General features: G+C 41.9%; 1 protein-coding gene across 2 annotated transcripts in view; it reads left to right on the forward strand.

The window, feature by feature from the left end:
- Nucleotides 1-673: 673 nt before the first annotated feature.
- CRTAC1 (cartilage acidic protein 1) overlaps nt 674-26,624 on the forward strand; it is a 202,456-nt gene continuing 176,505 nt past the window's right edge. For both annotated transcript variants that reach the window (XM_007478677.2, XM_007478676.2), the window contains exon 1: nt 674-1,546. In XM_007478677.2, the coding sequence (XP_007478739.2) occupies nt 1,523-1,546 (24 nt within the window). In that variant the 5' untranslated portion in view covers nt 674-1,522. The remainder of the gene's footprint in view (nt 1,547-26,624) is intronic.

A 26,624-nucleotide genomic window follows, 5' to 3' on the forward strand; every position in this document is an offset into this window, starting at 1 on the left:
TCTAGAATGTAATAACGCCTTCCTCAGCAGTTGTAAGAGCTAAGTTTCCGGCTGACCAGTGAAGAAGACACCAATGGAGGATGGTCATATGAATATCAGCAGTGCTTAAAGACAAAAACAAAAGCTATTAGGTCTGTCCTATGTCATCTGACGATTTATTTCTTTGGTCCTCTCAGTATCCAAATCCCCGGCCCTTATATGTCAGAATCCCGAGGCCTTGCCCAGTTTAGTTTGCTCATGTCAGAACCAGTGATTAGGCCCATTGGTTCTGGACATTTACCTGGGCCAGTTCCCAGCCCTGGGAATGGTGCTGCTTGGCAGGAATGCCCAAGAACGTCCTTCTCTGGTCATGCCTACCATGCGTCCCCTCCATGCTTTAGAAACAGACGGGTATCCTTCCATGCTTTCTGCAGTAGCTACTTTAGAGAAAGAGCTCCCAATGGGCACCAGCACCTGGGGGAGTTGCTGGGGTCTTGGCGCCTAGGACCAGGATAGGGCCAGCCCTAGGGAGGGCGCTGGGGTTCAATGGAACGCTCTTGGGGCCGGCCCGGGCTCTGTGCTCCTGTCCGAGGAGTCCAGCCGGCAGCAGCCGCCGCTGCTTCCTCCACTCCTCCTCCCGCACTGTTCGCTCCCCGCCCCCCGGAGCCGTCGGTGGAGGCCTTCCCTCCATACTAAACAGTTCCCGGGAGGGACTCGGGCACGTCCCCCAGACCGGATAAAGATCTGGCTAGGCTCTCAGGCTCCGCAAACCCGGAATCTTGACATCAATGCCGCTCCAGACGGGCCCGGATCTGGGGTCCTGCCGGAGGCGAGCGCCGGATCGTTCCCGAAGGGGGAAACAAGGAAGGCAGGTAGAGGCGCTCCAGCCGCCCCTACTGCCCTTCCGGGCGCAGCCCGCCGGAGGGACCCGGCCCCCGCAGTCCCCTCCCCTGGTTTCTTGGCCCGTTCCTCTCCCCGGGGACTCCAGCTCCCAGCTGGAGATAGCTCCGGGGACCACAGCCTCAGGAGGAGCCCTCTTCCCTCCGCCCCTCTTCTCGCCAGGCCCTGCTGCCTCCTGAAGGTTACGAGACGTGGCTGCGGGGAGCGCTCGCTGTACCGGGGAGGAGCGCTCCCATGCCCCCCGCCCCCGTGGCCACCGCTCCCGCTCCGGCTCCCGGGCCAGCCTGGCCGCCGGCTGCCACCGCAATCCCGGCTACTAAATCAGCGCGGGGAGGCGGCCCCTTTGCCCCCCTCCCCAATGGCCCCCCCTCCCCGATTTCCCTTTCCTGCCATTGGCCGATCTCTCCCTCCCGCCCCCCGCTTCCCACCCCCCGGCTCTCCAGCCATTGGCTGCCTGTCTCCGCCAGCCTTTACATAAGCCTGGGCGCGCTCGAGTGGAGTTGTATAAAGCACAGCGGCGTCGGGGCGAGAGGGTTGAGGCGAGCCCGGGGCCGGGACAGGGAGCTGGGAGGAGGCAAACGCCCGCCCTGTCTCCGCGACCCGTCGCCCCCAGACGGTGCGGGGGGCGGAGGGGGCAGTGAGGATGGCACCTGGAGCGGACGGCCCCGTAAGTACCCGGCTGTCCCCTGTACCTCTTCCCCCTCCCACACCTTCGGATGGAGAAAGTTTCTCCTATCCTTCCACCGTACCGCGCCCCCACCCCCCATTTCCCCAAGCTGGGCAGCAAGGATGGCAGCTGGGGTGAGCGAAGAGGGGAGGAGGAAGAGGCAGCTGCTCCTCTCTCAACTTGAGAAGGGGCGCGGGGCTCTTGAACCCCGTATCTCTTGGCTAGAGACAAGCCATGCAGGGGGATGTGGGAGGGGAAACCAGTGGAGAAAGGGGGAGCTATGGCAGAAAGGGGAAGAGGAAAGAGGGAGAGGTGATGAGACGGGGAAGGATTGGGAGGAAAGGTGAGGGGGATCGTTGGAGGTCAGATGTTTGAGGAGGGGGAGCCGGCTGTAGGAAAGAGTGGAGGTGAAGGGAGGGAAGCAGGTGAAGAGGACTGAGCTGGGGGAGTCGGGAAGTGACTGATTAGGGCGGTCTCAGTCCCCTGCTTTGGAAGCTCTTGTGCCTGACCAGGATGTCTGTGCCTCCAGTCATTGGCATACCCCCGGAGGGGCTGAAGCTCTCCCTTGGGAAGAAGAGCTCCCTTAGGCATGGAGCTGTGTGATGTACAGCTGCTGAGCCCCAGCTCCATAGTATTGCTGCTTGAGCTCCCACAGCCAGCCTCTTCTGCCTGGACTGAGGTGTGGTCTAGCATTGAGCCTGCCTCTGACAAGCTAGATTGCTGGCTTACTAGGGGAAACTAAGTTACCTCTCCTGGGGAGTAGCTTAGTGGGGGTGGGGGACGACGACAAGAAAGCCTGGATTTTGGGGGCATGCCCAGCAATGCAGAGGGCTGTGTATGAGTTGAAGAGTCCTGTTAGAGTCCTGTTTCTGCAGAGCAGAACTCAGGAATCCTAAGTCATCTCCCCCTGGATGGGATCCTACCAGCAGTGGTCAAGAGCTCCTATCAGACCTTGCAAGGGGTGTGGGGAAGCAGAAGAGATTCAGGTATGGCAGGTATAAATAGCCAAATGACCAGAACTAATAGAGGTCCTGACATTTTGGTGCCCCTGGTTTTTGGCACTTATGTGACACTGCGGGGGATCCTAGCTCTTAAGCAAGGAAGGACCCAGAAGCTTGGAGGTAGACATAGGGGTAGGCATGTTCTTGAGTCCTAACTAAGGTTTCTTTGGGGCCAAACTGCAGAACTTCCACAACTGGAGCCAGGCCCAAAGGAAAAAGGAAAGACAGGGATTAGGGACTTGGCAGAACCTTCTCTGGAAAAAGAAGAGACATCACTGGGAGACCTAGAGCTGGATGCCATGATAGGTTAGGACCAGGGATGGTGAATCCTTAATTAAACCTGATATAAAGAACAACATTACCATATAAACCAATCTTTGGAGAGGATGGAGGGCTGGGATCATCCAGTCCCTTCCAACATGGCTCTCTAGGGAGAATTAATCTCTTTTCTTAGCAAAGAAAATCTTTCTTTAAAAAAAAAACCACACACATACAACAGGTTCTAAAATGAGTTTACTAAGGCAGCAGAGGGAAAAATAGGGATACCATCCCTAATATTTTCATTACAACTAGTTGAAAACCAGGAACTTTGGGGGGAGGTTCACACCTGTATAGAAGAAGGGTTACCTGCTGTGGGTTTTAACCTGAAACTCAATCTCAACTTGCTTTTGCCTTATCCCTGGACATTGGTGGTTTTCATATGTGCCTAGTATGGCTATTTCAGCCTGGAGGCTGAGTGAGTACGCCCTCTATACTCCCAGAAAACTAACTCCATCATCCTTTTACCTGCAATTGACACCTTCCTGGTCTGTTTCCCAGGACCATCACACCACTGGGAATTTGTGCAGTTAAATACCTGCCCGATTCAGCCTCTCTTGGTGTCTACATCTAGGTTGTACCTGATGTTTATTTTTTAGTACTCTGATGTTTGATTGTGAAGTTCAGGGAGACTACTCCTGGGGAATGCCTTTGAAGAGGTAATGTGCTATAATAGAAAGAACAGAACAATGGACTTAGAGAGAGAAAACCTGGAATTAAATCCTGGCTCTTGCTCCTCCTATCCCATCTATGTTTTATAAGCTGGTGACCTTGGATAAGTCCCTTTATCCCTCTGACCCTTTGTTTCCTAATTTGTAAAATAGGGGAAATAATACTTTTACTGCCTACCCCTTAGGACTTGTTTAGGCTAAATGTTGTGTTCTGCAAACCACTGTTTATATAATATGTTCTTGTTATCAACTATGGGGCCTGACTACATTTGTATTTTTAGGGTGAGAGTCCCAATATTATTTCCCCTAATTAACTTTTCAGGGGACACACAATGAGATCTAAAAAAAAAAATTCCTGCAGAGAGGCAGCATATTGTAATGGAGAGAGCCTGGATCTAGAGTCCAAATCTTGACTTCAAAACTCACTAGCATTGGGTCTATGGAGAGCTTCTCAGGTACATAGTAGATGCTTAAATACTTGACTGATCAAGGATCTGCTTCTTCATCCGTAAAATGGGAATAAACCTATTTATACTACCTACCCTTAAAGAATTGTTGTGAGCAAAGTGCTTTGTAAATTCTTTAAACAACAACAACAACAAAATAAATGTAGGCTATTGTCAATGATAGATCAGCTTTCTGGGAAGCTCCCTTGGACTCTGAGGGCCAGACACCTTGAGGTAGAGAGGGGGGATTTCTTTCCTGCATTTATTTCCTTCTCACAGGTAAAGGTGACTTGATGGCTTCTCCAGTCTTGCTCTTATTCATTGTACTCACAATGAGCTACATGTTCTCTGGACCTTGCTAAATGGTGGGCTAGAGGTATGATTAGGCAAATGTGGGGAGTGATCTCCCACCACTGCAAAAGATGCTGAGATGTATGGACTCAGCTCTGCCCCCTTGCTGTGATCATTCCTTTGTGCTTAGTGGTGCTCTAGTCTTTCTCCTTTTATAAAGGAGAAAGTCAAGAGCAGGAGACACATCTTCCTAAAATGTTCCAAACAATCAGCACTCAGTGAGGGGAATAGACAAGAAGTTTGGTGATGTTTGTGTTTGGTTTAAGAAGGGAGCATTTTTCCTCCAACCCCTTCAAACCCCCCCCCCCATGTTTTGATCGTGTAAATTACATAAGGAACAGGTACCATTCCTATAACTCACACAGAAGATCCTATTTGTTCCTGTTATATATATTTTTCATACCATAGGGTCATAGATTTAAAAGCTGGAAAGGGCCATAGGTGTTGTCTAGTTTAGTGTCCTCCTTTTAGAAATGTGGTTAAGTGACTGGTCCAAGGTCATACAGGTAAGAGGTAAAAGACAGAGCTGGTATTCAAACCCATGTTCTCTTACTCCTGATTTTTACCTCTTTCTTTGTACCATGATCCTTCTTCTTTCCCCCTTCCGTCCTTGCTTTTTTTCCATCTCCCAAACTGTCTTACCTCATTTTTCAGAAAAAGTCTTTGGTAGACAATTCCTCTATGGACAGGATAGGAAACACTTCACCCCTTTCCTTAGTATTGGTCTGTCTGAGGCCAGTCTAAGAGAATTCTTCCTGACCCTTGACTAGAGAGGTCTGCTGGAATAGGATGGAACTCTCTTGACACCGGGCTTGAGGAATCCACAGGACAATGTCAAAGTCAGAAGGCAGAATATTAATGGCATTCCCCTAGAGCTGTAATCCCTTTAAAGATGGGGGTGGGGGTTACACACCGCTGGAAGCTTTCCTGCTACCTTGCCAGTTTAACCCATTCCCTACCACTACTGTGCTTATGTTAGGGTTCCCCAGTTCCATTTCTAACTCAGGCCATCCAACCTAAGCTGTAGTAAACTAGGAGGAGAAAGGGAATTTCTGTGGCTTGTGGGGGCTCCTGAAATCAGTGGATATGATATGAACCATGCAACAAACTATTGATTCCTTTTTGTTTACTCATTCAATAGGCAAAGAAATAGAATGGGAGATAGTGTCTGTCCTCCAATAACTTATAGTCTTTTGAGGAATTAAGAAAGTACCTGGAGGACTAAAATATAAAGTAGGATAGGAAAAATTTAGTGATGCAAGAGGTTCCTGACTAAGAGGGGCAGAGAAAGCTTCAAGGAGAACCTACCTAGCTCAGATGTCCTTGAAGAATGGGTAAGGATGAGACAGGAGAATCCACATGCTAGGGACAGTATGAGCAAAGCCAAAGAGTCAAGAAATCACAGAGCATGTCAGAGAAACATATATTTATAATCCATTTTTCAATGAAGGGAAAGAGTAGAATTATAAAATGTTAGCACAAGAGGAAACTTTAGAGGTCATTTATTCCAAGCTCATTTTATGCATGGGGAAACTGAGACCACAGAGGCCAAGTGCCTTATCCAAGGTCACACAAAAAGCTGATGGCAGTGGATATTACAGGAAAGAGTGTTCCTAAAGGGCTTTGAATGCCAGATGAAGGAATTTGGGGTCCATTCAATAGGAGCCACTGAAGGTTTTTGAGCAGAGGAGAGATAGAGTCAGAGATGTGCTTTTAGGATTGAAGGAAGAATAACTGCTCAGAACCTGAAGGATAATCATAAGATGTAACTAGGGCCTCAACTTAAAATGTGCCAGTGAGAATGGAGAGGAGGGGAAAGTGTCATGAGCCAATGTAGAAAGAATCTCACAAAATGCAGATTTCCTATAGATTCCCCAAAGGTCCATTGCCAAGACTGAGGAAAGTCTTTTCCCTTCTTACACCTCCTTGGAAAGGAACAGGGACTCTAAGCTCAGAATCTAAACTGACTAATTTGGGTGCTTACATCCTTGATGTAAGCCATTCTAGCCAGGTAGTTGGAGGTTAGGAACTAGGATTTCTTGGCATGCCTGAAGGTTGCCAAAGCAGACTTTTACCCTTCTGGCTAGACTCTGAGGTTAGAAAACAGGGTCAAGGTTACCCTTTACTTTTAAACAAGGTAGCACTTAGGAAGCATATGTCTAGAATTACTCCCAGGAACCCTCAGCTATAATCTGGGCCTACATTCTCCAATTTTGACCCAAAAGTTAGATAATGTATATAGCCTTAGAGTAATTCTAGTACTGGGATTCTGAGAAAATAGTAGAGTTGATTGGTTATATGTTTACCAAATATGAAATTTGATGAGGGACCATCCCTTTTGTTTTCTTCCCAGACGGGATAACTCCGCAGAGATGCCCTCTTTGTAGTCTCACTAATATTTTCCTCTGGAAAAGTCACTTAACTTCTATTTGCCTCAGTTTCCTCAAATGTAAAATGGAGATAATAATAGCACCTACTTCCCAGGGTTGCTCTGAGGATCAAATGAGATAATATTTGTAAAGTTCTCGGTATCATATCTGGCACATAATAGACACTTAATAATTCCTTCCTTCCTTCCTTGCTCCCCTTCTCCCTTCCAACAGGTGAAGCCAGATGTATGAGTATGGGTACTGGCTTCTGCTTGTAGCTACACTTTAGAATTCATATGAAAACAAAGCTGTAACTAGGTTGAGTCAAGTGGGGCTTTGCCCCAGGGTACTGATTGTACTTGTGTCTCTTCTGCAGCTAGAACAACTGAGATTAGCAAGACTAATTAGTAGTTAAAACAGGAAGCTACCAGGTAGTGAACTTCTTCCCCAGACACTTTGCATTTACACTATAGGAAATCTCCTTCATGTAGTGACTTCCCTATCCTTCCTTGCGGAAGATTCTCTAGAAGCATCCTCAGGGGCTCTACCCAAAGAGGTTGGGGTTTTGAGGTCTCTGTATCTCCCTCTCCAACTGCATTTGTCTTTAAAAAAAAAATAGATGTGATTACATTTTTTGTGCTGCTTGCCCGAGGCACAAGAACTAGGAGTTCTGACTATGTGGAAGGGTTATTCACCAGAGTCCCTTAGTCCATGCCCACCTCTGGGATTTTCATTTGTGAGTACAGCCTTCCTTTAGAAGTTAAATTTTATGGGTATAACTCAGGTTGTGATGGACGACATTGAACTATTGATTCTTCCAGAAGGATCTTTCTGTTGGAAGAAGCCTTCCTAAGGGCACAATGATTTAAGAGTACTGACAGCATCTGGGAGTCTATGCCTCCTGCATGCTGCAGATATGGGTTTACGTGTCCAGCCAGTGGCCTTCTCATCACTGGTTGTCTCATTGGTTGTTTAAGGGAAATGAGCCCAGATACTTTTCTATGGAGATGGTACAAAAGCGAGCAGTTGCTATAACCGATAGTCATAAACACGGGTCCATACATAAAGCGAGAAGCTTGGGTTTAAATGGGAGGCTATATCAAGTATCATTTTTTTAGTAGATGAGATAAATTGGAAATAGGTGAGTAAAGGGGGAAAAGATGTGCTTCTTGAGTTCAAGTCATGATCTATGGTCTATCTAAGATAGGAGTGGGGAGGTGAAGGATGGTACTGAATGCCATTGTATCTTGCAGGACAGTTTCCCATCTAAGAATTCTCTGGCTCTGAAGTAAATTTTCTCATCGTGGCACTAGGCCTACAGAAGGAGGTCCAAATGGTTTCACTAATAGGAGTCTGGAGGGTTCTATTCCTGGCTCTGCCACTGACTCATTGTATGTAATCTTAGAAAAGTCATTTCTCCCCATCAGACTTCTGTTTCTTTGTATAGTGTGTCTACTCTCTGCTTTGCTTCGGTGTGGGTGTCTACATGCTGATGGTCAAAGAATAAAGATAGTTGGTGTTTTTAATAAGAAAAGCCAAAAGATTTGTCCTTCAGAAACCCTAAGTAGACACCTTTTTTTATTAAACGTAAGGGATTTTTCCTTGAAAGAAATCATGTTGACTTCATAAGAAGTAAAGCATTTCATTCTTGGAGATATTCCAGTTCCTTGGCCCTACTTATTGGTTCCAACCCAGGAAATCTGATCAACATCCGGAGGAGAAAGTGATAGCTACACAGATGACAAATGACTGGATCTGTCCCCACTGAGGAAAGGAGATGGCAACTCCCCCTTCATCCTTTTCCTCCTCAGCCATCTCTGTGAGAAAGACAGTCCTACATGGAACTTCAGTGAAGAATGGGGAAGGGTGTTATTAATTAGTAAAAACCTTGTTTACTGAACAGGCATATTCTTAAAGATCTCTTTCAAGGGACGTTTTGACATATTACTTTAATTAGCCACAGAAGAATCCTAAGTGTAGAGAGTGTAAAATGACCCTTCCTGTTGTTTCCAGTTACTGTTATCTTCCTTTGCTCTCGACAAACATGGTGACAAGGTCATAGAAATCTGTTACACGGTGCTCAGGCAGGCGGTGCAGCCCATCGGTGGTAGATGGGACTGCAAGAGAATTAGAATAATCACATTTAGGTGGTGCTTTGCCATTACAAAGTAGGCTCCTTCTGCAACACGGACATTATCATGGTTCAGTGTATTGTTTTCAGCCTCGTTCTTCCCATTCTTGAACCCCTCCCCAATCACAGTTTTGTACTGCCAACTGTCTGGACCCATCCAGTGGGATGTTCTACCCATGCCTCAAACTCAACATACTCCCAGACCTGCTCCTTCTCCCAACTTCTCTACTTATGGTGACTCCTCTACCATCATCCTTCCTCTCGCCAAAATTCAAAATCTCTGGGTAGTCTTTTGCTTCCCTCTCCCACATATACAAACTCTAACATAGAATCATTTTTTAAATCCAGTCAATTCTGTCTCTATAATCTCTTGCATCTGTCGCTTCCACTTCATACACCTATAGACAAGAGGTTCTAATGACCTTGAAATGGTACTTTAACTAGCCTTCCTGCTTCCTGTCTCTTCCAGTCCTCAATCTAGCCTTCTCATAGCTGCCAAAATCTTCCCACTACAAAAGTCTGGCCTGACTTAGCACTTCCCTGCTAAAAACAAACAAACAAACAAACAAACAAAAAACCTTCAGTAGCTCCCCATTGTCTACAGGATAAAATAAATTTCTCAGCTTGACATTTGAGGACTGTTGTGATCTGACTCCAACCTACCTTCCTGGCCTGATTTTTACACTATTCTTCATGTACAGTGTATTCTAGCCAGATGGAACTACTAGCTATTCTCTGAGCTTATCCTGTCCTTGTCTCCCTCTCTGTTATTACATAGACCATTCCCTTTGGCTAGAATTCACTTCTTTCACATAGTTCTGCCTGATGAAATCCTTGTCTTCCTTTAGATTCCAGTTTAGATGCTACTTCCTCTAGGAAATTATCTCTGATTTCCACTAGCTCTCTTTCCTGTCTCAAATTTTCTTAATAAAAAAAAATCTGTTTTGGACTAATCCTCAACAATTATCCCATTCTAACTTAGATCATACCTATTTGTGTGAAAATTGTATCCGCTCTGGAGGCAGCTAAGTGGCTCAGTGGATAGAGTGCTGGGCCTGGAATCAGGAAGACCTGAATTCAAATATGACCTCAGATACTTACTAGCTATGTGACCCTGGGCAAGTCACTTAATCTCTGTTTGCCTTAGTCCAGTGGAGAAGGAAATGGCAAAACACTCCATTATTTTTGCAAAGAAAACCTCATGGATGATATAGTGTGATATAATATACCAAGTCATGAAGAATGACTAAATATCAATTATATACACTTTATAATATTATAAACTGCTTGAGGGCAGGGACTATTTCATTTTTTAAAATCTTGTCTCTAGGTTTTAAAGGATCTACACAGTAGGTAATAAATATTTATTGAATTGAATCTGAATTTCATGGTCTTTGGAGCTGAGAGGGACCTTGGACATCATGTAGTCCAACTCCTTTACTTTATAGGTGAGGAAACAGCCCTTGAGAGATGAAGTGACTTTCATAAGGTTACATAGGTAGTACTAATGTCATGGTGGCCAAAAAAGTTTACCCATTTACTCACATACAGGGGCTTCTACCTAAAGATCTGAGGATTTGGAGCTGGAAGAACACTTAGAAATGATCATCACAACTTCATTTACTTTCCATTCTTCAAAGTAATTCACCTTGTTTATTTGAAAACTACAAGTTACTGTGTCTTCTAAATATGTGGGTAGCATGCTGCACCTGTAATTATTTTTTGTTGTTGTTGATTAATCTGCTATCAGACTTTAAGTTCATGTGGCCAGAGATGATACACCTCTCCCAGAGTTTGGAAATCTATTATGCACATAGTAGGTGCTTAATCAATGTTTGTTGAATTGAATTAACTTATTTACTATTACAACAACCTGGCATTATAGAGATGGTGTTAAATGGTTATATCTATTTCATATACAAGGAAACTAAACTTCAGGGTTACTGTGGAAAGAATACTGATTCTGGAGTGACAAGACCTGGGTTCAAATTCCTTCCCTGATATTAATGGAGCATGGTATGTTGCAACTCATCAGTCCTTAGCCTCTTCTTAAAACAGAGCTAATGGCTCTAATCAATACGGCAATCCAAGACACTTCCAAAGAACTCATGAGTGGATAGAGTGCTGGGCCTGGAGACAGAAAGACAAATCCAAATCCCACCGCAGAAACTAGTTATGTGACCCTGGGCAAGTCACTTCACCTTTTTTGCCTCAGTTGCCTCATCTGTAAAATGAGCTGGAAAAAGAAATGGCAAACCACTCTAGTACCTTTGCCAAGAAAACCCCAAATGGAATCACCAAGTCAGACTAGACTGAAAAACAACATGATGAAAAATGCTATCCATCATTAGAGAGAGAACTGATGAACTCTGGGTGCAGATTGAAATGTACTTTTTTCACTTTCCAAAAAGAAACCAATAAATAACTAAAGCAGAGCTAAGAGCAAAAGAGGTACAAATCCTACCTCTGGTCAGTGAAGAGAAACCAAGAACCTCTGGCATATTTTACCTCTCTCAGGCTGTAGACGGGGCTGTAAGGCAATAGCTCAAACTGCCCCCAAGTTCAGTTGTCCTCCAATAAGTTCCAAGAATTTGAACCACCTTTTTCTTCAGCCAATCATCAAAGCAATTTTCCAATCAGCAGGTTCCCAGAACAGCTGCTGAAGCCCTTCCTGCTGGTGTTTTTATACTCTTCTTCTTCACAGTTAGATTTTCCTCTGCTCTCAGTGCCTGAAATCAGATCCTCCTTGTGGCCAGTGAACTCACCTTTCCCTTATGATGCAAAACTTAAGAAATCAACCTTTTTCTCAGCTATGAACCAACAGTCCTTATTTAGTCTCCTGGAAGACTCCAGACAGTTTTTGACTTGCCCTTTTGTCAGTTAACCTCTCAAACTCTAGAAGCAGTCACATGCAAATGAGTCGATGGACCACAATGCTCTGCAACTTCAGTTATTTCTCTGCCTTCAATAGATTCTCTAAGCAATTCATCTGAGTGTCAGTTTTCTCACCAATCTTCCCAACAGTCGCTGCCACTTATTCACATTTTATATGAGAAAAATGTTTCTTTACACATGGGTTTTATCAGTTTTTTATGCATGAAAAATTCTTTTTCTGCCTCTTTCAGCAACCAAACTGTTCACATATGAAAATATATAAATATCTTATAATGTGTGATTTTAGGTAAGTCACTTAAACTCTTGGCGCCTCTGTTTTGTTCTATATAATTTAACCTAGATTATATTGTTCATAAGTGGTGGGATCAGAACTTGAACCCAAGTTTCTGGCTCTAAGTCAAATGATCTTTTTACTGTACCACATAATTAACTCATTCCTTAATAAACCTACTCCATGGAGTCAAGAAGGCAATAGTTTCATTTCTGTCTTTGTAGCCACTGAATAACAGAATTTTCAAGTTGGAAAAGACCTCAGTGGCCACCCATTCCAACTCATTCATGAGTAGAATTCTCATTATAATATACCTATCAAGTATATTAAGTTCAAAGGGAACTCACCATCTCTGAGTCAGTCCATTCTACTCTTAGCCCTAATTGTTAGGAAGTTTTTCTTGACATCAAGCCCATATTTGCTCCTTTGCTACACATTTGCTCTACAATTTCTATACATTACTCCTTTTTCTGTCTTGTAGGGCCAAATGAACAAGCATGAGTCCATATGCCAACCCTTCAAAACTTTAAGAGTGTCCTCTTATTCTCCATGAGTTTTCTCCAGGCAAAATATCTCCACTTCCTCCATTCAGTACTTCCATGATCTGAATAAAGACCCTTCACCCTCTTGGTCACCCTCTTCTCGATGCTTTCTGGTTTGTTAATGGCTTACTTAAACTGTGGTACCCAGAACTCCAGGATGATTTGACCAGGGCCAAGTAGAGAGGACTATCAGCTCTCTCTTACTGAAAGCCATGCCTCATGATACATTTGCTTTTAGCTTTCTTGGCTCCCACATAACACACCTGACTCCTAACGAGCATGCAGTCCAGTACTGAGCCCGGTGCCTTATACAGAGTAGACAATGAAGTTTATTTAATTGAATTCTAGATCAAGAAAAGACCTGAAAGATCTAGGCCAAACCCCTCATTTTGTATATAAAGAAACTGAAATTGCCATGTACCCAAGATCTCACAGAAACTCAGCTTGGCGTGGAGTCCCATGCTTTTTATCTTGACCTCTCTTCTGTACTTTTTCAGCTGTACCGTTGAGACTTCATAAAGTCATTCCTTTGTTCACTAAACATTTATTAAACATCTAGTGTATGCAAAACACCAGGTGCTAGACCTGGCATGCGGTAGATTACAAAGATGGGCAGCTAGCTGGCAGCAGAGACCTGGGATCCAACAACAATAACAAATCCCTTGTCCTCAAGGGGCTTAAAGTTTATTGGTGCCGAGAAGATCTGCATCCAAATTAGAATCTAAGTGCACAAGACAGTTACAATTAATGTATAATCAGAAGAAAAACAACTGCTTGATCACATGGTTCAATGGGGATATGATTGGGGATGTAGACTCTAAATGATCATACTAGTGCAAATATGAATAACATGGAAATAGGTTCTGATCAATGACATGTAAAATCCAATGGAACTGATAGTTGGTCATGGGAGAGGGGAGGGAAAGAACACATGTAACCATGGAAAAATATTCCAAATTAAATGAATAAAACAAATAAATAATGTACAATGAGTTCAAATTTAAGAGGTCACTTTTGTCAGGGAAGAACAAAGAAAACTTCCTTTAGGACACAGCACTTGAGCCAAGCTGGGATTGGGTAGACTACTTCTACTTTTGTCTTCCTTATTTGGCAAGTAGATGAGTGACAAGCATTTATTACATATTTATTATGTCCTGGGCACTGTGTTATGTGATGGAGATACAAATATAAGCAAAAAGAAATAGAGTTAGGGACATCTAGGTGGCTCAGGACTGGATATGGAAGGTTGTAGGTTCAAATATGGCCTTAGATACTTGTCAATTGTGTGATCCTTGGCATGTCATTTAACTCTCATTGCCTAGCCCTTACCGCTGCTCTTCTGCCTTGGAACCAATATATGGTATTGATTCTAAGACAGAATTTAAAGATTAAAAAAAGAAAAGGAATAGTCTCTGTGCTTATTAAGGAGATTATGTTCTTATGGGGAATGGCAACATATAAAAGGGAGCTGAAAAGGAGAAAAGGAATAGTGGCAAAATCCATTGCCAGAAGCAGAACCAGAGCTAAGAGGAAATGAAAGATGCTGTCTTTATTCCCTCCCCAATTTGGAAACCCTGAAAAAAAGTTAAGCAATGGGAGATGGGGGCTAATAGAGGCATATTCCAGGCTAAGAAGGTCCTAGGTCAGCGATGGCAAACCTTTTAGAGACCAAGAGCACAAGCTGCAACCCTCACACCACATGTGAGCCACCCCCACCCCCACCTTACCTCAGGCAAGGGAAGGAGGAAGCTCTCTCACTGGGCTACTGGGCAGGGAGGTGGGTGATGTGAGAACTATCCTCAGGTGTATGGAGAGAGGGAAGGGAGGAGCCCCCTCCAGCACACGTGCCATGGGTTTGCCAACATGGCCTTAGGTATTGTGGGAAGTTCTAGTAAGAAGAGGCAACTGTAGCATCCGTACTGCTATTCTTCATTGGCTTAAGCCAGGTTTCAGGGGCAAGGACAAAGTAAGATCAGTTCATTCTCACTGGAATCCTGTCATAGCTTCAGGGAAGTGGTAAGAGATTTGAGATACATCCCTTTGGTAGGTAGAAACAGTCTCTGAACTTCCTTGACAACTGTGCCAAAGTAGTATCTCATTTTATATGAACTCAACACACATAAATTCAGGTTTACATGATTGGCAATCAAAAATATTAGTGCAGAAAAATACATAAAATACACTGTAAAAATATATGTGCTGAAGCTATACCATTTTCTGAAATGACACAAAGTCTTGCAGCAGTTTGCCCAATCATGCTCATTCTCACTCTGGGTAGCATTAGTGTGAGTCATTGCGTCGTTTTGCACTGAACATGAGCTCCAGCATCAGTCTTTGTCCAGAGTTCTCCTTTGTAACGAGCATCAGAGTCAGAGCAGTGCTTCTCTTTGTTTCATTAATACTATTTAGTTATTAATAGTGGCCCCCAAGTACAAGAGTAGTGATGTTGGTAGCTCTGACAAGCCTAAGAAAAGTCATGGAGTGCGTAGGTGTGTTTGCCCAAGGGTTCACTATTATGCACATGTTCAGCTTCTGTGAAGAGTCTTGGAACTTATTGGTCACATAAAACAAGCTACTGCTATACTTAAATAACATCTATTCCATTCCCCTAAACATCTTCCTGCTCAGGCTTTTGGTGGAGTGGCTCTTAATGCCTTCTGGGAATTTGGTCGTATGGTCTATTGTAAATGGACAATATGGGCATACAGTAGTTCACAAAGGCTTCAAAACTGCTCTCCCTAAAGTTACAAACCATCTGTTAATGGCCATGTATGAGGGTCTTTGCTCATCCTTCTCAGCTTATCAGATGCATTGGCCTTTTCTTTTTTTAAAAAACCTTTACTTTCCATCTTAAAATCAATACTAAATATGGATTCCAGGGCAAAGGAGTGGCAAAGACTAGACAATTGAAGTTAAATGACTTGCCCAGGGTCACACAGCTAGGAAATGTCTGAGGCCAGATCTGAACTCAAGATCTCCTGTCTCTAAGCCTGACTCTCTACTAAGTCACCTAAGTGCCCTTGCATTGAACTTTGCTAACCAACCTTTTTTCCTGGATGCTCTGTATTCCCTGGCTTTTTGTAACATTACTCCCACCTGGGTCTCACCCTATCTGGTTCATTGGTCCTTTTCCTTCTCCATCTCCTTTACTGGTATGTATCATCCATATCATGCCCCTTAATAGTAGGTATTCCCCATTGTTCTGTCTTAAATCTTCTTTTCTTTCTTTACACTTTCCCTTGGTGACTTCACGAGCTCCCCATGCTTAGTTATCATCTTTATGGAGATGACTCACAGATCTATAGATTCAGCTCTCGTCTCTCCCCTGAGCTTCAGTCTCACATCACCAATTGCCTATTGGATATTTCAAATGGGATGGGCTAGAAATCTCTCAAACTCGCTATGTCCAATACGGAAGTCATTCTCTTTCCCCAAAAAACTTTCTTCCAAACTATCCCATTTCTTTGAGAGCATCATCATCCTACCAATCTCTCAGGTTCATAACCTTGGCATTATCATTAAGTCTTCACTTGCCCTCACCTCACATATCCAATCAGTTGCCATGTTTTGTTTCTACGTCTTGTGTGTGACATGTTCTCTCTATTCACACAGATAGCACCTTCAAGCCTACATTGCCTCTTACTTAGATTGTTGTAATAGTCTCCTACTTGTATTTTTTCTTCCCTACTCTAGTACAGTCCCCATATTGCTGTCAAAGTGATTTTTTAAACCCTTACCTTCTGCCTTAGAATCAATATTATCTATTGGTTCCAAGGCAGAAGAGTGGTAAGAACTAGGCAATAGGGGTTAAGTGACTTGCCAAGGGTCACACAGCTAGGAAGTATCTGAGGTTAGATTTGAACCCAAGACCTCCCATCTCTAGGCCTGGCTCTCCATCCACTGAGCTACCCAGCTGCCCCTTCAAAGTGATTTTTTTAAAGCTTAGATCTGACCATATTACTCCCCTACTTAGCCAACTCCATTGGCTCACAATCGTATCTAAAATCAAATATAGACTCTTCTGTTTAGCTTATAAAGCCCTTCACAACTTGGCACTGAGCTATCTTTCTAACCTCATTGGATAGTATTCTCCATTCTAAACTCCAAAATCCAGCCAAACTGACTTTTTTGTTCTTTCACAGTGGATAGAGCATTTGGCCTGGAATTTTGAAAGACCTTGAGTTCAAATCTGGCCACACACCAGCAGTGTGACCCTAGGCAAATCCCTTAGCCCTGTTTACTTCAGTTTCTTCATCTGTAAAATAAGCCAGAGAAAGAAATGGCCACCCATGCCAGGATCTTTGTCATGAAAGCCCCCCAAAGGGTCAGACATGACTGAAAAACAACTAGACAACAACAGTCTTCAATATACAGCTCAGGTACCACCTTCTACATCAATGGTGTCAAACTCATAAAATCAGGAGCCCCTATACTAGACCAAAGGATTCCTGCAGGCTGCATATTGACTTAGAAAACCACATACTAACATTTTCTGTGTTCTATTGTGTTTTTGTTTATTTTATTAAATTATTACCAATTACATTTTAATCTGTTCTAGCCCACTGAGGAATGTTGCAGGTGACCATACTGCCTGGAGTGTTTGCTAACATGAATCCTGTCTTGTACCCTATTTTGGCTTTAACTACTTTGTATTTATTTTCTATTTCTTTTGTATATGTTTAGATTTGTGGGTAATTATTTATGTGTGTGCATATATATGTATATATTGGTTGTCTCCCATGTTAGAATGTAACTTCCTTGTCAATAGGAATTGTTTCATTCTTTGTACTTGTATCCACAGTGCCTGACACATAGTAGGTGCTTAAAAATGCTTATTGATTGCTTGATGATTTTCTTTTCTTCCCCCAATCATCCCTTTTTCCTTATACTCCTCCACAAGTGTTCTAGTATTCAATTTCTCTGGCCTGGGGGGCCTTTTCTCCCCCCAAGAAATTGTACTTGACTTTTGTGTATTTGAGTTTATCATCTTGTCGCTATATACAAGAAAACTGAGGCACAAAGAAAGATTAATGCAGTAGGTCAGTAGACGCTCTTGACATCTCACTAGATTTCATATTTTCTCCCAACATCACTTTCCCTTTTTAAGTTTAATATCCATTTCCTCCTTATCCTTTTCTTGTTAGTGCATCTTTATATTCATAACCTCCCCATCAAATTCTTGAACAGCTACATAATCTCACCTGTATAGGCATTCCCTCTATAGGTATACACCATTCACCTTTCTTTCGATTATTTTGATCCACTCCTTCCATTATTCCTTCCCAGAGAATTTATCTACAGTATCAAAGAACTTCTGAGTCTTCTAATTTTCAGTGGAGATGGTTCGATTTTTTTTTCTGTAGTGTATCAGCTTGTTCTTTGTTGGGTGGAGATCATGCATTTTGAGCCCTAACAGTTAAATTCAAGTGTGTAGATTATCTAAAATTGTATAATTCATAACATCTTCCTAGCACTCATAGAAATTTCACCAATAAATCTATAACTATTTGGGCATCTGTTATCCATATAGTGCCAGCTTCATGTACCTATCTATTCCTGTGCCCTAAGCAGGAATTGGGTCATAGATTGAAAAAAAAAACAATCTTATCTTCTGTATTAGAGTTAATACTGTGTGTTGGTTCCAAGGCAGAAGAGTGGTAAAGGCTAGGCAACAGGGGTAAGTGACTTGCCCAGGGTCACACAGCTAGGAAATATCTGAGGTCAGATTTTAACCTAGGAATTCCCTTCTCTAGGCCTGGTTCTCAAACCACTGAGCTACCCAGCTGCCCCTTGGGTCATCGATTTTGGAAGGGACTTCCTTAGTCCAACTTCCTTGTTCAAAAGATGAGGTTCAGCAAAGAAATATGACCTGCCCGGGGTCATCCAGCTAATAATTAGCCAAGCTGAAATTCAAACCCAGGTCTTTTCCTTCCAAATCCAGTGCTCTCTTAGGTAGAGAATGTTTTTCTATCCTACCTTTATCTATTGCCTCTTGGCAGTTTCTGTGTTCAGTCTCTGCATTCTCACTACCCTCCTGGAAAGATAACTATGTGGGTGGACCTAGCTTTCAGCAAGTAGGATATAATAACATTTTGGACTTGTATACAATCTCTATTTTCAGAGTTTGGGCAACTGAGTTGTAAGAGAGCAAGTTTCCCCAGGGTGCATGAAAAATCCGTAGAGGAAGCAAGCCAAATCTCTGAAATGGGAAATAGAATAATACAGAGATGCCACGTGCCAGATACACTCCTAAAAGGTGTCTGTGAATCAAACTTTTATAAAGCAATCATTTAAAATGCACTAGGAGAATTTGCTAAAGGTATCTACTCATGAATCTTTTGGTAATGTAATGAATCACCCTCTTGTTTGTATTTTGTGTAAATCCAAGTCTATAAATATTTGTTGAATGTGGATTGTAGTGGACAATTGCACTGGGAGAACTCAGTAACAGGCATGCTTCCATCCCTATTTTCTTTTCTTCTCTTTTCATGGGCCCAATGAAAGTTCTTTAGATCATCGGGTCTGTGATCTCTGCTGAAAACCAATGAAATGTTAATGCTATTGGAATTATTAAACCACCTCTACAGCTTATTAGAAGACCTAGAAGCTTTAATTGGTTCCATGAAAACTGAGTTCAATTCAGTCAGTTTTTATTAAATGCCTATTATGTATAGGGCACTGTGCTAGATGGTGGGGATACAAAGAAAATAACAAGTCAATTTCTGTCCTTGAGGAGCTTACATGGCAATGAGCAGAATGCCATAACAAGTCAGCTCCATAGGACAAATGTTAGAAATGAGTGATTGGTTGAAAACATTATAGCAGAGGAAGCTAGGTGGCTCAGAGGATAGAGAGCCAAGCCTGGAGATAGGAAGTCCTAGGTTCAACTCTAACCTCAGAAACTTCCTGGCTGTATGACCCTAGGCAAGTCACTTAACCCAAATTATTAGCCCTTACTGCTCTTTTGCCTTGGAAGTGGTACTTGGTAATAGCTTTTTTTTTTTTTTAAGGAAAAAAATTATGGGAAAGGATTTGATTTCATATAAGGAGCTAGAGCCGCAAGGACACAAGAGGTCACCCAACACAACTCTCTTGTTTTACAGATGAGGAAACTGAGACTTGGGTAAATAATGTGACTTATCTAATATCACATGAGTAGCAAGTGACAGAGCTAGGGATTGAAACTTGAATCCTCTGACTCCAAATCCAGTGTTCTGTCCATCAATAATGTTGAAATTGTGTCATTGGTTAGGACAATGTTAGCTGAGATCTGATCACAGAACAGAAAGTTGTTAGTCCAAGGGATTTGGCTAAGGACAAATTTATAGGCTTTGAAGACTGATTGGATGTAGGAGATAAGAAAGAAAGAAGAGTAAAAGATTTTTAAAGTTTCAAGACTGAATTATAGCAAAAATAATGGCTTGATTAGCAGAAAAGGGGAAGTTGGGGATTGGTTTGGGAAGAATGATTTCTCCGTATACCATCCTTTCTCAAAATATGACCTGGGAGGGGGCAGCTGGGTGGATCAGTGGATTGAGAGCCAGGTCTAGAGTTGGGAAGTCCTAGATTCAAATTTGACCTCAGAAACTTCCTAGCTGTATGATCCTGGGCAAGTCACTTAACCCACATTGCCTAGCCCTTACCACTCTTCTGCCTTGGAATCAATACAAGTGACAGAAGTTAAGGGTTTAAAAAATAAGACCTGGGAACCCCTCAGAGTCTCTGAGGCCATTTAAGTCAGAGGAGTCTTTAGAGTCAAAACCATTTTCATAATAATACTCAGACATTTTAATTTTTAATATGGTAATGTTGATGATATAATCCATATAAAGAAAAACTCTTTGTGGAGTCCTTGGAGTCCTCAATTTTAAGAATGCAAAAGGGCCCAGAGATCAGAAAGTCTGGGAATTTCTGCTTTTGACCATGTCGAATGTGAAGTGATGATGGGACATTGAGATGGAGATGTACAGCAGGTGCTTAGAAATGCAGGTCTTGAGGTCAGGAAGAAGGCAAAAGAATTTGAGATTTTCTAAGGTCAGTAGGGAGCTAATGAATTTTTGAGCAGAGTAACATGGCTAGTTCTTAATAAAGAATAAAAAAGTTCTTTTGGAAATGGCATCAATGATGGATTTGAGTCAAATTGGATGGAGATCTGTTGTTGAGAGCCCCAGAGATATGTCCTTAGTCTTCTGTAATTCAACATTTTTATCAATGACTTGTGAAAAAGGCATGCTTGTCAAATTTCCAGCTGGACACTGTGCTGGGAGGGATAGTTAATATGTAAGATTACAGTCAGCCTCCAAAAAAAAATCTCACCAGGCTAGAATGATGGGCCAAATCTAATAAAGGTAAATGTAATAGGGATAAATGCAAAATTGTTTAACTTGCACAGTTGATTTTTTTTTTTGAACCAAAGAACTGGATTGGAGAGAAGGGGACCTGGCTATAATGCATTTCATGTGATAAAGATCTGGATTTTTTAAAATTTAAAATCATTGCCTTCTGTCTTAGAATTGATACTAAGTATTGGTTCCAAGGCAAAAGAGTGGTAAAGGGTAAGTAACTGGGGTTCAGTGACTTGCCCAGGGTCATACAGCCAGGAAGAAGTGGCTAAAACCTCATTTGAACCCATGGCCTCCTGTCTCTAGGCCTGGCTCTCTATCCAATGAGTCACTTAGATACCCCAAAGATCTGGGAATTTTAGTGGACATAAAGTTTAGGAAGAGTCAGCAGTAAGAGATAATTATCATCGTTGTCGTCATCATCATCATCATCTAATAGACCCTAGATGTCATAGATTGTCTTCTGCTTCTTTTTGTAGCCTCTATGCTTAAGCATAGTGTTTAGAACATAAGCACTTCATAAATGCTTATCGTCTGGCTGTTCAGAAAAATGGAGATGATAATCTTATTGAACTTGACCTCAGTTCTAGGTGCCATATCTAAGAAAGGACATTATAAACTGGTGAGCCCTAAAAGAGGACAACTGACATGATGAAAGGATTGGAGATCATGCCTTATTAGGAGTGATTCAACATCTCCAAGGATCTTTAAGTGGAAAGAGAAAAGCATAGGGAAAACAGGAAAAAATATTTATAACTTTTTTATAAGGAGCAGCTAAATGATTCAGTAGATTGAGACCTAGAGACAGGAGGTCCTAGGTTCAAATATGACCACAGATACTTCCTAGCTGTGTGGTCTTGAGCGAGTCACTTAACCCCCATTGCCTAACCCTTGCCACTCTTCTGCCTTGGAATCAATACATAGTATTAATTCTAAGATAGAAGGTAAGGGTTTAAAAAAAACAACTTTATTTTAATTATAATAAGGATATACTTAAATATTTGGAGGATCTTCCATGGAAAGGGAATTAGACTTGTTCTTGACTATAGTAAGCAGAACCAAGGCAACTAGATGGTATAGTGGATAGAGCCTGGAGTCAAGAAGATCTGAGTTCAAAACCAGTTTTAGGCAAGTCATTTAACCTCTATTTGCCTCAGTTCCCTCAAAAGTAAAATGGGGGTAATAATAACACCTACTTACCTAGGTGATTGTGAGGGTCAAATGAGATAATAATTGTAAAGTGCTTAGCACAGGGCCTGGCATATAGTAGGTGCTATATAAATGTTAGCTATTATTAGAACAAAGAGCAGCAGTTGAAATAGCAGAGGCAGATTTGGTGTAAGAAAAAAATTAAACATGTCTAAAATTGGAAAGCCTTGCTTTGGGAGGAAGTAGGTTACCCTGTACTAACTGTCTTCAAGTGGTAACTATATTGGTCATGTTGCTGGCCAGGATGTAGAAAGTAATCCTGGTCAGGTACACATCAGACTAGATAGTCTTTGAAGATTATTCTAACTCTGAGATTCTGGAAGATCTGGAGAAAGTAGAAAGTGGAAGACCTATCAGGAGAATATAAGCTCTTTGAAGCCAGGGGCTAATTTTCACTTTTCTCTTTATATTTCCAGCACCCAGGATAGTTCCTCGCACATAATTAGGTACATAAATGCTTGTTAAATTGAACCAAGGCTATTGTAGCTGTCCAGATAGATAGATATTGATAGGTAGGTAGATAGATAGATAAATAGATTATTAAGTGACTATTGCCTATTAAGCATTATGCTATACCCTAGGGATACAAATACAAGCAAGGAAGAGAATCCTCATCTTCTTCTCCTGTCCTACTTTCCAGTGGGTGAAGAGGATATATGAAAGTGGAAAATTTAAGACAATGGCAAGTTTTGGTACTTGTGGCTGGGAGGTGAGGTGGAGGCTTTGTTTCAGGTAAGATAAAGTAAAAATTTACCTGTCAGTTGTCCAGTTGTTTTCAGTCATCTCTGACTCTTCAGGACCCCATTTTGGAGTTTTCTGGGCAGATACTGGAGTGGTTTGCCATTTCCTTCTCCAGCTCATTTTACGGATGAGGAAATTGAGACCAGCAGCAAGTTGGAGTAACTTACCCAAAGTCACACAGCTGGTAAGGGTCTGAAGCCAGATTTGAATTCAGGAAAAATGAATTTTCTTGACACCAGGCCCAGCACTCTATCCATTGTGCCACCTAGCAGCCTTTACTCATCAGTCCAAGGTAGTTCTAGATGGACAGTCTAGGGTTCCAGTGGGGAGAAGGTGAGGGATGATGACCAGAGTGGAGGTGACATGGTTTGGAGATGGCAGTAATGAAAGCCTGATCTATAGTTGTGATAGTAGAGAAGAAGAGACAGATGGGAGAGCTATGTCAGAATTAGATTCATATATGATGGTGATGAAATACAATTGTGCTATAAGAAATGGTGAGCTGGATGATTTCAGAAAAAGCTGGAAAGACCTACATGAACTGATTTGGAGTGAAACAAGCAGAACCAGGAGAACACTGTACACAGTAATAGCAACACTATGATGATCAACTGTGAATGTCTTAGCTGCTTTCAGTAATACAATGATCCAGTACAATTCTGAAGTATTTATGACAAAGAATACTACCCATCTCCAGAGAAAGAGCTGTTGGAGTTGGAATGCAGATCAAAGGATACTATTTTTCACATTGGTTTATTTAGGTTTTAATTTGGGGGTTTTGGTGTTGTATGAGTATTTGCTCACAACAATGACCAATATGGAATTATGTTTTGCATGACAATACATGTATAACCCAGATCAAATTGCTTAAGATCTCTGAGAGGAGGGAGGGGAGAGAGGGAGACAATTTGAATCTTATAATTTCAGAAAACGTATGTTGAAAATTGTTATTACATGTAATTGGGAAGATAAAATATCTTTGAATAAAAAGATTCTACAGGAGTTGTTAACTGTTTGGATGAGAGAGGCAAAGGAGAAAAAAGTCAAAGAAAATGGTAAGATTGTGGATAGAAAAGAGTAGTTGAAAGATGGTACCACAGATAGAAAAAGTAAATCTTGAAGAAGCAGGTTGAGGAGGAAAGATAATAACTTCAAACAGAAGAGAATGGTCAGCAATATCAAAAATGACAGAGGTTAAAGAAAATTAGGACTGAAAAAAAGGCCCTTGGATGTGGCAATTAGGAGGTCACTGGTAAATCCCTTAGTCATATAGGGGCAGATGCCAGCATACAAGGAGATTAATAGAAGAGTGAGCAGTGGAAATAATTGATATATGAGAAAAAGAGATTAGATTTATTCCATTTGGTGCTGATTCTGTCCTCTCGAGACAATGGGCCATTAGAGGTAGATTTCACTTCAATGTAAAAAAGAGATTTCTGTTAGAGCTATCCAGAAATGAAAGCCTTATGAAGTAGTGGCTTCTTAAACTCTCAAAACTGTTGATAAGATGACGATCTATCTGGGATGTTATTAAGAAGATCCTTCCATTAGGTGGGAGATTGGCCTAAATGACTGTCCTGTCCAACTCTAAGATTTTACAGTGTTTAGTGGAGGCAATTAATGTAACCAAATTCCTTGTTCTGTAAAGAAAGGTAAGAAATAGGATAGTAGATACATGGATCTAGGGCAGCTAGAGGGCACAGTGGATAGAACACTGGGTCTGTAGTCAGGAAGACTTTTCTTCCTGAGTTCAAATTGGGCTGTATGATTCTGGACAAGTCACTTAACCCCATTTGCCTCGGTTTCTTAATTTATAAAATGAGCTGGAGAACAAAATGACAAACCACACCAGTACTTTGGCCAAGAAAATCCCAAATGGGGTCATGAAAAGTCAGACAAGAGTGAAGACAACTCAACAACAACATACGTGGGTCCACAAAGCCACATGTTTCTTTTATTTTCTCCAGAGGAGAAACTCATCCATGCTTTAAGATAGAAGGGAAAAGGCAAGGATAAAGGGAAACAAAGTCAGCAGGAGATTCAAATATACCATTAAGAGAGTAATCTCAGAAATGAGTAGGGACACCTCTTCCTCTCAGAAAGGAGAAAAAGAAGAAAGTGAAGTAAGAAAAGGACAGAGGATGAGCTCTAATATACCAAGTTTTGTTGCATAAGCCTCAAGCCCTTCCTGATTTACTCACTTTGGATTGTTCTTTGTAGTTCTTTGAACTCATCAGAATAAGGATACTGTAGAAACTGAGTGTATCAATATTCTATTTGTTGACTCCTCTCTTCTCGTCCTCCTGCTGTTCTGTCCAGCTTGGAGATTTTTGTTCATTTGGATGTACATGCAGTAACTGGGCCTACTCTTGTAGTCTATGGTGATCTCAGTCTAGGATCTGTGGCTTTGTTCCGTTGCTTTTCTTGTGGGTGTCTAGCAAGTGTCTGCCTGAGCTCCACAGCCGTTCAAAAGCAGCTTTAGAAATGGCTGCAATGTTTCCCGGTTCTTCCTTTAACATGAAAGCAGCACTAATGGTGCAATGACATTGCCAGTTTTCGGTCATTATCAAACAACTGTGGTCTTAGAAATTGTAAAAGACTGACTACTGATGGCAACTTGCTTTTCTATAGTAATTTAAGATATACAAAAGCACTTTCTACAACATCCCTATGAGCTAAGGAGTATCAGTGGTATTATTCATGTGTTACCAACGAGGGAACTGAGGCAAAAAGATGAAATGACTTGTTCAGTATTACTTGGCTAGTAAGTAACAAGACCATGGTGTAGTTGGGTTTTCCAGATTCCAACTCCAAGAAAGTCTCTCTTCTTTCTTCTTCTCCTTTTCATCCATCTCCTTTTCCTCCTTGTCCTTTTTTCCTTCTATCTTCTCCTGTTCCTCTTCTTTAATCTCTCCATCCACCTCCCCATTCTTCTCATTCTTTCTCTTCTTTTTCTTCCTCTTATCATTTTCCTCCTTCTCCTTACCTTCTTTTTCCTCTATCTCCTTTCCCTGCCTTGCTTCTTTTTCCTTCTCATCTTCTGACTGCTACTGCTACTACTACTACTACTACTACTACTACTACTACTACTACTACTACTACTACTACTACTACTACTACTACGTGTAATCACCACTAGCATTTACAGAGTGCTTTAAGGTTTGCAACACACTAAGTCTTTCATTATTATGCTATTACTATATGCATTTTGCCAGTGAAGATACTGGGGTTCAATGAAGTTGTGACTTTTCTCGTGTTGTCTGGTTTCTCAGTGTCTGAGGTGAGCATTCAGATTTAGACCTGAGTCTGAATTTACCTTTCTTGCCCCCCACACCAATTTGTTTTTCAACCATCCATACTAGTCTGAAAATCAAGACATCTGGGTCATTGGCTACAGGTTTGCTAGCCCAATTTATCAAAATTTCAAATCTAGTCCAACCCTTTCATTTTGCAGTTGAAGAAACTAAGACCAAAGGAGATGGAGTAACTTATCTTCAGGTTATATAGATAGTAAGTGGAGGGATCAGTATTTAGACCTAGATTCCTCAGGGTTCACATCCAATATTCTTTCCACCACATGGTACTGTCCCATCCCTAAAGCTACAGTTCATTGAATTTGGATGCCTGTAGCTTACAGATGTCTAAAGGTGCTGTTGGACTTAATGATGTACTACTCAAGTGCATAATGTATTTCTAATAAATTAATTTGAGTACGTACTTGATTTCAGTCCTCTGAATTCTGCCAATGGAGATGCTCCTTTAACCAGTGTAGACTGCAAACCCTTCATGCT

Source organism: Monodelphis domestica, chromosome 1, assembly GCF_027887165.1.
Source record: "Monodelphis domestica isolate mMonDom1 chromosome 1, mMonDom1.pri, whole genome shotgun sequence".
In the NCBI taxonomy this organism is placed as follows: domain Eukaryota; kingdom Metazoa; phylum Chordata; class Mammalia; order Didelphimorphia; family Didelphidae; genus Monodelphis; species Monodelphis domestica.